Source organism: Lolium rigidum, chromosome 2, assembly GCF_022539505.1.
Source record: "Lolium rigidum isolate FL_2022 chromosome 2, APGP_CSIRO_Lrig_0.1, whole genome shotgun sequence".
Classification (NCBI taxonomy): Eukaryota; Viridiplantae; Streptophyta; class Magnoliopsida; order Poales; family Poaceae; genus Lolium; species Lolium rigidum.
In genome coordinates, this window is record NC_061509.1 from 6,548,187 (window position 1) to 6,559,073 (window position 10,887).

At 47.9% G+C, this 10,887-nt stretch overlaps 1 protein-coding gene across 1 annotated transcript; it reads left to right on the forward strand.

Annotated features, from left to right (window-relative positions):
* The first annotated feature begins 4,740 nt into the window (after window positions 1-4,740).
* LOC124685898 (GDSL esterase/lipase At5g03600-like) lies at window positions 4,741-6,197 on the forward strand. The gene is made up of 4 exons (XM_047219921.1): window positions 4,741-5,050; window positions 5,169-5,455; window positions 5,559-5,835; window positions 5,962-6,197. Exons 1-4 carry the CDS (start codon window positions 4,741-4,743, stop codon window positions 6,195-6,197), a joined length of 1,110 nt encoding a protein of 369 aa, XP_047075877.1.
* The last annotated feature ends 4,690 nt before the right edge of the window (window positions 6,198-10,887 follow it).

Genomic DNA, 10,887 nt, shown 5'->3' on the forward strand with positions numbered 1-10,887 from the left:
GGTTCTCCTTCGCGGCGTTAGCTTGGGCGTTATGGAATATCCGAAATAAGCTAACTATGGAAGGTGTACTTATTGGCAAACCGGCTGACGCCTTGTATAAAATGATCATATATATGCAGCAATGGAGGATGCAAGTGAAGTGGAAGGATAGAGTGCTCGTGGACGCGGCGATGGCGGCGTCGATGGTTCACTGACACCGCCAAGTATCTGGGTTTAGAGTGTGTGTTTAGTGTTGAACTATTGCTATGTGCTGCTGTACTCTCATTTGTGGCTTGTGTCTTGGTCAGGGGACCTGGTAGTCTTTGTGTTGTGTTTGAGCGGTGGCTCGCTGGTTCGGATTTGGGAGCTGTACCTCAGTTTGTATCATGAATTTGTATGTGTTCGTTGCTTTATTAATTTAAAGCAGGGCTAAGGCCTTAAGTTTTTTAAAAAAAGCTGGACAAGCAGGGGGGCAGGATACAGCAGGAGCTCACCAGGAGAGCCAAGGAGCTGCACGACTGGGAGTTCAAGCTGCCCTACCAGAACCCAGCGCCGTGTGCCGACGAGAAGGCAGACTGCCGCGAGTGCTACGTGAGCAATGCTGCCCAAGACCCGCTCAAGTGCTCCGAGGCCGTCAGGAGGTTTGAGGCGTGCGTTCGCATGGCCAGGCACAGTGGCGGCGTGCAAGCTGGTCAATAGTACTGTTGCTAGTCGGAATGAGTGAGTGAGGGCACACGATTTTTTGTTGAATAACCTGGGTTTTTGGTGAGACCTAAAACACCATTGTAGATCAATTATGGTTAAGGGATTGCTAGCCACCCGTTTTGTCCTTGAATTTACGGGTTCCATGTTACATACTTTCTGCTGCAAAATGGACATGAATTGCAGGTACAAATCAAGTAGTAGGTTTCCTTTTGTAGCTTTAGGCTTAAGCATGTTGCTTTTCACATGATCTCAATATCTCATCATCCCATATTGAGTGGATTACTGTTTGCTATTAAAAATCCTGATAGACACGCTTGCCTCTGGCTCTGTGGCTTCCTCTCCGGCATCATTCTGTCGGACTTCGCCACGGCCAGCTTCGTTCTCATAGACTTCTGCAATACCAGGGGTGCGCTGGAAAACCTCGCTGGCACGTCGTCGATGTGTCCTGCCGCGTCCTGAGAGCTTCAACCTCTCTTGTGTGGAATTGGTTCCAGACAATACTGTGCCGGGGGCCGGGGCCTAGTTCTTAAACTTCGAGGTTGTGTGCAATTTTTCCAGACGAGAAGCCCAGTTTTCAAATATGATACCAAGTTTATGTCTAGAGCGAGAATAAAAGTTCACAACTCAAATAAGTGAGTGCTAAGCAGTTAGTCAACTTTAAATCATCTTTATGCTATTTCTATACTCCTTAGGGCATCTCCAACCGGGGCGACGCATTTCGGACGTTCAAATTGTCCGTGGGCGTCCGTTTGCGTCGTCTGACGGGCGCGTAAATGATTGTGCGTCCGTTTACATCGGGGATGGCTCCAGCGGGCCAACGCATTTCCAGCGCGGGCCAGTTTAGTTTCAGAAAATTCAGAAAAGAGGTTGTAGCCTAAAATTTGCACGAAATTATAGCCTCAAATTACGTCAAATTGAGGTCTGAAATAAGTTCATCACACTTTACACATGGTACGACGCAAAGTGGAGTACAAAAGGGGCACAACAAGGAAGGCATGAACAGCATAAAAAGTCCAAAAGGAGGCCATGGTGCTGTGCGCATGGCGCCGGTGTTCAGGCGTCTCGCGCGCGGATTTCAGCGCGCCTCTTCATGAACCATGTCCTGGTGTCGTCGTCGACGCTGCTCAAGCCGGCTAGCATGATCCTTGTGTCCTCTGCACGGGTCTTGGCCTCGGCGTCCATCCTCCTGGCCTCGGCGTCACGCAATTTGGCCTTGGCGTCTTCCGTTTTGGCCTCGACGTCCATCCTTTGCACCTCAGTGACCTCTTTCGTGAGGTAAAGGTAGATGGAAGTTGCGGCCTCTTTTTCCATACGCTTCTTCTCATCCCTAGCAGCCATGGCAGCATGATTCCCGTCCATCATCTTCTCCAGGCTCTGGGTGAACGCAATGGTCTGTGCCTCCCGGGATAGATCGGCCTTGGTAGCCTTATGGCCTCGGGGACGAGGTGGAAGGGCTTGACGGCCATGATCGTCGTCTTTGTCGTCGAGGTTAACCGCTATCCCATTCTTCACAGCTTCATCGTAGGCCGCAAAGCTTGTCTGCCACTTTTGCGCGTCCTTGAGCTTCTCCCAACAATGGACCATATGGTAGCCCTTCTTATGCACTGTCTTGAACCTCTCCAAGGCCCGGGATACCTGCAATCACGCCAACTCCGCTAATGATGTAAATAGAATAGAATGATGATGGTTGTCTCTTGTTTACCACTGAAATCACGCCAGCGCCGCTAACGGGGTGGCTCTTAGTATGTTCGACGGCCGAGCAGAACTTGCTTGTCTCTTGTTTGATGTAGTTCCATGTTTTTCTGATGGACTCTTCCGTGCGAGGGCTTGGGATGTGGTAGGACGGGTGCATCTTCTTCTCGTTGTACTCCTGCATGACCTTGGTTCAGTACACCTTGCCTTTTTGTTGGGCGCCACTAATACAGTCATGGCTTGTTGCCACATACGCGTCGCACAAACACTTGTCCTCGTCGTCGATGAATCCTTGTGTCCTGTGGCTCTCCCCTTCTTCTTGGTAGCATTGTCCGTGGTGAGGACATGCCATGTTGGCGCGTCCTCAAAGTCGTCGACGCACACGGGTGTTGGCTGCGTGGGCTGGGTGGAGAACAGCCGTGCGCCATCGATGTCCTCCGCATCTTGCGTCGGTGCCCACTCATCATGCGGGCCTGTCCCGGCCCCGGCGTCGCCAACGAAGCCGCCGCCGAAGATCATGGCCTCGATGTCTTTGTCATTCCGGTCCTTCCAATAGGCCTACGAATGACCGGACGTCAGACGCATGATACACGGTAGTCGCACACATTGAGAGAGCTCACGTACCGGGTCGTCCATCGTCGGGGCAGTCGGTGCCATTTCGTCAAACAGGATGCGTGGCACCGGTATGCTCTCCTCCGGCAGCTGGCGCGTCTTGTGTGTCGCGCCCGGGCACGAGTCACCGCTTCTATGCGTCCGGTTGAGGTCGGGAACCGGCGCCCCGTTGAACTGTACCGGTGCCACGCCGTAGGCGAACCGCGACGCCGTGTGGACCTGCAAGGGAGCGGGACTTCCAGGACGCAACTGGGAACTTACCGAGCTCACCGACGAGGCCGGAGGAGCGACGCCGGCGATCCCCTCTCGCTTGACGAGCATGTAGGCCTCCTCTAAGCTCGGATGGAGTCCTACTTGCGCGACACCGGCTTTCATCTGCATCTGCCACGCCTGCTGGCTGGCGTCCAGGGCGGCAGCCGCTGCATTCCTCTCCTTCAGGCTCTTGCGCCGACCGCGATGCTTCGCGGCCTCGACACATTTCTCCTCCTTGGACAACACCTTCTTTGCCGCCTTCGGCTTAGCGTCCCGGTCGCCGGTGGCGGCCCGCTTTGCTTCCGCTGGAGCTGCATCCTCCATTGTGACTATGGTGGAGTGTGGGGCGGCGGCGGGTGCGAGGGTTACCTCGGAATCCATAGTGGTGGCTGCGGCGGCGAGGACGTCCATCGCTTCAGGACTGCGCGCCGGTCTACTGAGATTTTTCGCGTGGGGAATGGCCACTGGCCAGAATGTTATCGACCTCCCTCCCACTGACACGCGGGTCCTACGCAGCTTTCGGCGGACACTCGGCGCGACCGCGCCCGCGGAGACGCAAACCTGGTGCATATCTGGGCCAAGTTTGCGTCGCCGCGAACGGCCCGATCACTTTATGTCGCCCCGTTGGAGGAGAGCCCAGACGCATTTTCGGTCACGGGTCCGTTTGGTCGCCCCATTCGAGATGCTCTTACTGATGTAATATACGTAGTAGTTTATTGGAACAGCCTACTCGCCATATTCCTAGAAGAAGAAGAAAAAACTTGTGACATCAGAGCTAATACTTCGGTTCGTGTCAAACAGGACCAAAATGTTCACGAACTTGAGATTTCCCTACTTCTGTACTTAATCTGGACAAGTATTGATATTGAATCAAATAAAATTTGGGCTTAATTGAATGTAATTTGTCCGAAAAAAATCTACGTTTGGCCAGACTTCCATAAGTAATAAGTTTGCAGATCCACCATTATGCTGTGTAGCGGTGTTCGAGCGGGCGTGGCACTAGTTGTATCGATTTTCTTCTGGTTGTTGCTAATTAACGGGAAACATTTCTCTTCTTGATTAACAAATAAACGTTTTTTGTCTTCTCATCGCCTCATCGGTTTGAACGAGTTCAAAGGAGAAAGCCCCAAGGGTCCACCGTATGCAACGAGGGTTGTTTGCTTGGCTAGTGGAATCCGTCTCCGACTGTGCTGTACATCCCTGGCGCGTATCTGTGACTCCGTGCCCGATACTGTACGCACGTCTAGCTATGGTTTCCGATTCCGACCGATAACGCGAGTCCGTTTACGACTTCACCTTGCTGGTGTTTGAGCTTTGCGTTGCTGGTTCCATAAATAGAAGAGAGGAGCGCATCGAAGAGGACAAGCTAGCTCGAGTTCCTGATTTCGACCTTTTCCGTTCCCGACCAGCAAATTCGAGGACCCTCGCCTCGGGCCAGCGCACGGCTACCTAGCTACCACAGAAAGCAGTTCGGCGATCCGCCTTCGAAGCACCGGAGGCATGAAGCTTCGTCCGGCCGTCCTCGACCTCCTCCTCCTCGTCGTCCTTGTTCTAAGCCCCAATGGCGGGGAGGCCCGGCCTGCACCTGCCGGCGGCCATCCTCAGAAGAAGCTGTCGAGCTACAGCTTCTTCGTCTTCGGGGATGATTTCGCCGACAACGGGAACCTCCCTCTAACAGACCCCGTCACCCAGATGTCGCGGCAATGGGCCTACCCCTACGGCTCCTCCTACGTTGACGCCGACAGAAACCCGCGACCAAATACTCCGTCGGGACGCTTCTCCAACTACCAAATCCAATCAGATTTCATCGGTAAGCATTATAATTCCCTCATACTCACTCATGTGATATACAGTACCTAGCTAGTAGACTAGTACGTGCGTCATAATTAACACTGCCTATTGCTTTATTTCTACGTACGTACCTGCAGCAACGATCTTGGGGCTCGAGGAAGCACCTCCGGCGCATGCTCTGACGGCGGAGAAAACCTGTGACCCGTCAGGCATGACCTTCGCCTATGCTGGCGCTGGCGTATTGGATAGCTCGTCGACGCACAAGGTCCCCACCCTTGCCAAGCAGGTCGACACTTTCAGGAAGATGGTCAACGACGGGATCATCTCTGAGCAGCAGCTCAGTCGCTCAGTGGCCCTCGTGGCCGTCTCCGGCAACGACTACCGCGGGAGCTCCAGCAACATTGGCCTAAGCACCCCCAACGATGTGAGTAGCTAGCAACAGTTCAAAGCATGCATACATAGATTTCAAATGACTATTTTGTTTGTCCATCTTAACTAATGTGCTAACTTTTCATGTATATATGCAGATCAATGCATATATTGGGAGGGTGACAAAGGAAATCGCAGCCAACGTGGAGCAGTTGCAGAAGCTAGGGGTGACAAAGGTTGTCGTCAATAACTTGCACCCCGTCGGATGCACACCATTGCAAACACGGACTAACAACTACACCGCCTGCGATGTCTTCGGAAATTTGGGTGCATCCGTCCATAACAGTAACCTCAAACAAACGATGGAGGGCAAGAAAAATGTCCACGTTGCCGACCTCTACACCGCCTTCAGTAATATTGTGGATACAGCCCCAGGTATGTACATACATGCATGCATGTACAAGTGCCCAAAGTATTATTTATAAGATTTCAGATATATAGATGGATTTGAATGTGCGTTTGCGGCTGCCTTTAAACTTTCTTTTATTTATGTACACGCAGGTAAAGGCCAGGAGCTATCTAAACAATTCAAGCGCAAGCTTTCGCCGTGCTGCGAAAGTTTTGATTCAAACGGTTACTGCGGACAACAAGGCGATTCCTCGGAGCTTCTCTACACTGTGTGCGACAAGTCCAATAAGTTTTTCTACTGGGATGACATGCACCCGACACATGCAGGGTGGGAGGCAGTGATGAAGCAATTGGAAAAGCCCTTGAGAGAGTTTGTTGTTCAAGACTAGACTAGATAGGTTCCATGATATTCGTAGAGCTACCGATGCAAGCTCAACATCTTCTAATTGTTTTTCTAGGATTGCAGCTTACTTAGTTTGGAGTATATATTTAAAGCTAGGCTATGGGTTTTCTTGTATCTGAAGTCAATATGTTCTTTATTTACGTGACTTTGTCTACTTTTGTGATTTTTTTTAGGGAGGGGGGTGGACCAGAAACCTATATGTTTAACATTTTTTTGAAATTTTTGTTCACAAAGAAAACTATTTAAAATTAAATATTACTCTATTGTAGTTGCCAAGAAAAAAATCTTTCGGATCAAATTAATTGATGATGCCATACACTTGTCCAATGTAAATATACTCCTAAGTTGCACTAATTAATTTAAACCGATAGTTTCTTTACCTACACGTCCCATAAGTTCAAATGAAACCATGAAACCAATTGGCCGTATGGGAACTCAAAAAGCTGCCCGCCGAATATTAGGATATAGAAATTCACCAACTCGAAGTTTCCATGTGGTACAATCGACTACTCTACATACCTAATTTGTCCTAATCGCACGCCCGCACCTAAAGTTTTTGATGATCAAGACAAATACCATCATTGCTCCAGGGTCTATCTAAATATTGTATCTTCCTCTTTACTTACAAAATGTTCTAGTCTCTTCTCACTTGGTTAAAAATTTAATCTCGGTTTATCAATTTGCTCGTGATAACTTTGTCTCAATTGAATTTGATCCTTCTAGTTTTTCAGAGAAGAACCTAGCTGCGAAGACCCTTCTTCTTCGTTCCAATAGTGACGACGATCTATACCCCTATTCGGATCCAAGACACCTTCATGTGCGACATTCTTCGTTACAACAACTTCAGGCATAAATGACTTGAGAATGCTAGCAAATCTTAAATTTCTCATTTACAATTAGATTTTCTTGAAACATTTAATAATGATACCGCTAGTCGCTCACCACTTTGTGAGGAATGTCAACTTGATCTCCAACCTTGCACTCCCTTTCCCCACATGCACATCTCATAGCTCCGTTGCATTCCAACTCATACATTGAGACTTGTGGACATCTCCTATTGTTAGTTTTGATCACTCAATTTCATGTCACTATCCAATGCTTGCAATGTGACAACGATGGAGAATTTCTTACTAGTAATTTGCATGATTTATTTCCCTCTCATGGTGTGTTTCCTTCCGTATCTCCTGCCCTCACACCTCCCCTCAAAATGGCAAAGTTGGATGTAGTTTGGGCACCACAAATTACATAATTCGCACCCTCCTAATCCAAAGCGAACTTTACCCTCCACTTTTTGGGTAGAAGCCCTCCAAACCGCAACAAACCTCCTTAACCTTCGACCATCCTGCACCATCTCTGACCACACGCCCATTACCGTCTCTACGGTGTACACCCCTCTTATGATCATTTGCGTGTTTTTTGGGTGCTTATGCTACCATAATCTATATGCTACAACCGATCAAAAAATAACTTCGTGCTCTACAAGTGTGTTTTCTTAGGCTATTCCGGTGAGCACACTTCAAATCGTGTCAAACAGCACCAAAATGTTCACGAACTTGAGCTTTCGCTACTTCTGTACAAGTATTGAATCAAATAGAATTAGAGTTTGACTGAATGTAAGTTGTCCGAAAAAATTCTACGTTTGTCCAGACTTCCATAAGTTTGCAGATCCACCACTATATGATGTGTAACGGTGTTGTAGCGGGCAATTGACACCACTATGTTGTGTAGCGGTGCTCGACCAGGCATGGCCCTAGTTGTATCCATTTCTGTCTTGTTTCTGCTAATTAACTGGAAACGTTTCTCATCTTCATATCTTATTCCCGACGTCAGTAGGGATCTTGAAAGATTAGATTTCTCTAGGTATGATCCTTTAGATTTGCTTCGCCAGATCAAGTTTGGATCTTTTCTTGTAGTTGTCGCGAGACGGATTATCCTCACAATATTAGTCCCGGCTGTTAGGTTCTTTACAATGATGATTCGTCCTCTTGGCTCTTCAGCGACGCTAATCACGTTATTCGGTTGTTTTTCTCTATCATATAGTGTTGGTACTCTTGCCAATATTAATTGACTAGTCCAATGATTGCGAGCAGGATGTAGTCTTATCATTGCGGCTCAAATTAAAATTAAGGAAAACCTTGCTTGGTATCTATCTTTGGCTACATTCAGAAAAATACAAGATTATGTTATGAAAGAAAAAAAGAGTTTGAAGATCTGAAAGATTTGTTCCTTTCGTTTTGACTTAAATATTTTGTAATTGTTAAAAATAGCTTGTGTATCTCTATCATATACTATTTGTTAGTATTATAAATATAGGGAGTATTGACTGTTAACAAAATTGGAAACATTTCTCTTCTTGATTAATGAAAAAAAAACTTTTTTTTGCCTTGTCATCGGTTTAAGAACAAGTTCAAAGGAGAAAGCCCAAAAATAAAATAAAAAAGGAGAAAACCCGAAGGGTCCACCATATGCAATATAGTTTATTGGAACAGCCTACTCGCCATATTCCTAGAAGAAGAAAAAAAAACTTGTGACATCACACTGCGAGCAGCCACGCTGATGCTTCAGTTCGTGTCAAACAGGACCAAAATGTTCACGAACTTGAGATTTCCCTACTTCTGTACTTAATCTGGACAAGTATTGATATTGAATCAAATAAAATTTGGGCTTAATTGAATGTAATTTGTCCGAAAAAAATCTACGTTTGGCCAGACTTCCATAAGTAATAAGTTTGCAGATCCACCATTATGCTGTGTAGCGGTGTTCGAGCGGGCGTGGCACTAGTTGTATCGATTTTCTTCTGGTGTTTGCTAATTTTTTTTTTGCGAGAAGAAACATGTGATATTAAACCAGAGTCCTTACAGAACAGTCCCTGAAAAATAAGAAAATTACAACCCAGTCCAGAAGGACCTCAACGTCGTCGTCGCCGAAGAAGACGTGCCGCTGGCGCGCCGCCGCCGCTCCTCCTCTGAAACCTTGGATTGGAAGGAGTCCCATGGCGGACGGGAGGTCGACGGACCTCAGCTCCGAAAAGCCTCCACCCCGCAACGCCGCCATCACCCGCCGCTTCCGAATCTTCAACAGCCGGAGTCGCCGCTCCTCGAACTCCGGCACGGGAAGGAGGCGCACCACAGCTCCACCGAGCCGCGAGCGCCAGGAAGGAGGCCGGGCCGCAGCCGCGCTCCTGAGAGCACCACCACCGGTGAGGACGCCCGCCTCCGCAAAAGGCCACACCGACCGCGCCGCCGTCACCAAAACGCCGCCAGCAAGCCACCTACGGGAACCTACACTATGTACACGCCGGGATCCGGCGATTCCCCGCCCTCCCGCCGCCGGAGCGGCCGCCGGAGCGGCCGCCGGAGGAGAGGAATCGACCGCGGCGGCGAGGTGGTTCGCGAGGGGAGTTTCAGAAATCGTCTATCTGCACTGTAGCGGGAGATAGGGTTCAGCCAAGGCCGTTTCTTCTGGTGTTTGCTAATTGACTGGAAATATTTCTCTTCTTGATTAACAAATAAACTTTTTAGCCTTCTCATTGCCTCATCGGTTAATTTGAACGAGTTCAAAGGAGAAAGCCCCAAGGGTCCACCGGATGCAACGATGGTTGTTTGCTTGGCTAGTGGAATCCGTCTCCGACTGTGCTGTACATCCCTGGCGCGTATCTGTGACTCTGTGCCCGATACTGTACGCACGTCTAGCTATGGTTTCCGATTCCGACCGATAACGCGAGTCCGTTTACGACTTCACCTTGCTGGTGTTTGAGCTTTGCGTTGCTGGTTCCATAAACTAGATGACCTGTTGCGCTATCGCGCAAATAGCAAAATCAAGTTAGAAATTAAACCATAAGTTTTAGCTTAATTTAGTATTAAGAATTAGTCTGGAAATTAACTGCTTTAGTATCTTGTAGACATACCATTCCATCAAGGTGTTACTGTAAGATACGACAATTTAGTACGATTTTACACTATTTTTAGCTTTTATGCTTTTCTAAAAGCTCCTCTGCCAAATTATGATTGTTGTACCGAAAGAGGTAGCATCATAAAAGAAGCATAAAAGGACAACTACTAATGATGTTTCTACTTATTGTGAGAAGCCTGGGGTGAGGAGGAGGTCGTGAGGACCATGGAGGATCTGGCTGTGTCGGGAGCAGCCGAGGGGAATGGAGGAACTGGTGCTGAAGATGCGGGCGCCATGGTTTAAGGTGCTAACCCGTTGCGCCCCGACGCAAATACTGAAGCCGATATATCGGAATCATAAACCTTGCATTAGAAGTTACGACGTATTAACATGTAGATTGTAAAGATGATGTCTTGATATATAAACCTATACGAAGCAATATATTTCATTTTATTTCGAACTAAAAATTATTGTGACTGAATGGCGGAAGTACTCTTAGATGAATTGTAATAACCCAGAACATAGGAACAACGAAGGGTAGATTTAGAAATGGGATGTGCATTTCATCGCAAAACGGGGGAAATTTTCGCGCCTTATTGCAACTAAACCTAAGAGGGATCGAGATTCTCTCTCATTTTGCATCTAGGGTTAGGCAATGTGAGTTAGGGAAATTTCGACATGATCTCTTTTGTAACTTGTTACCTTGGGGAATGTTTGCATTTGACAAGTGTTAATACATTAAACTATAAACATTGAACAATATAAATGGAATTCATAATTTAAAC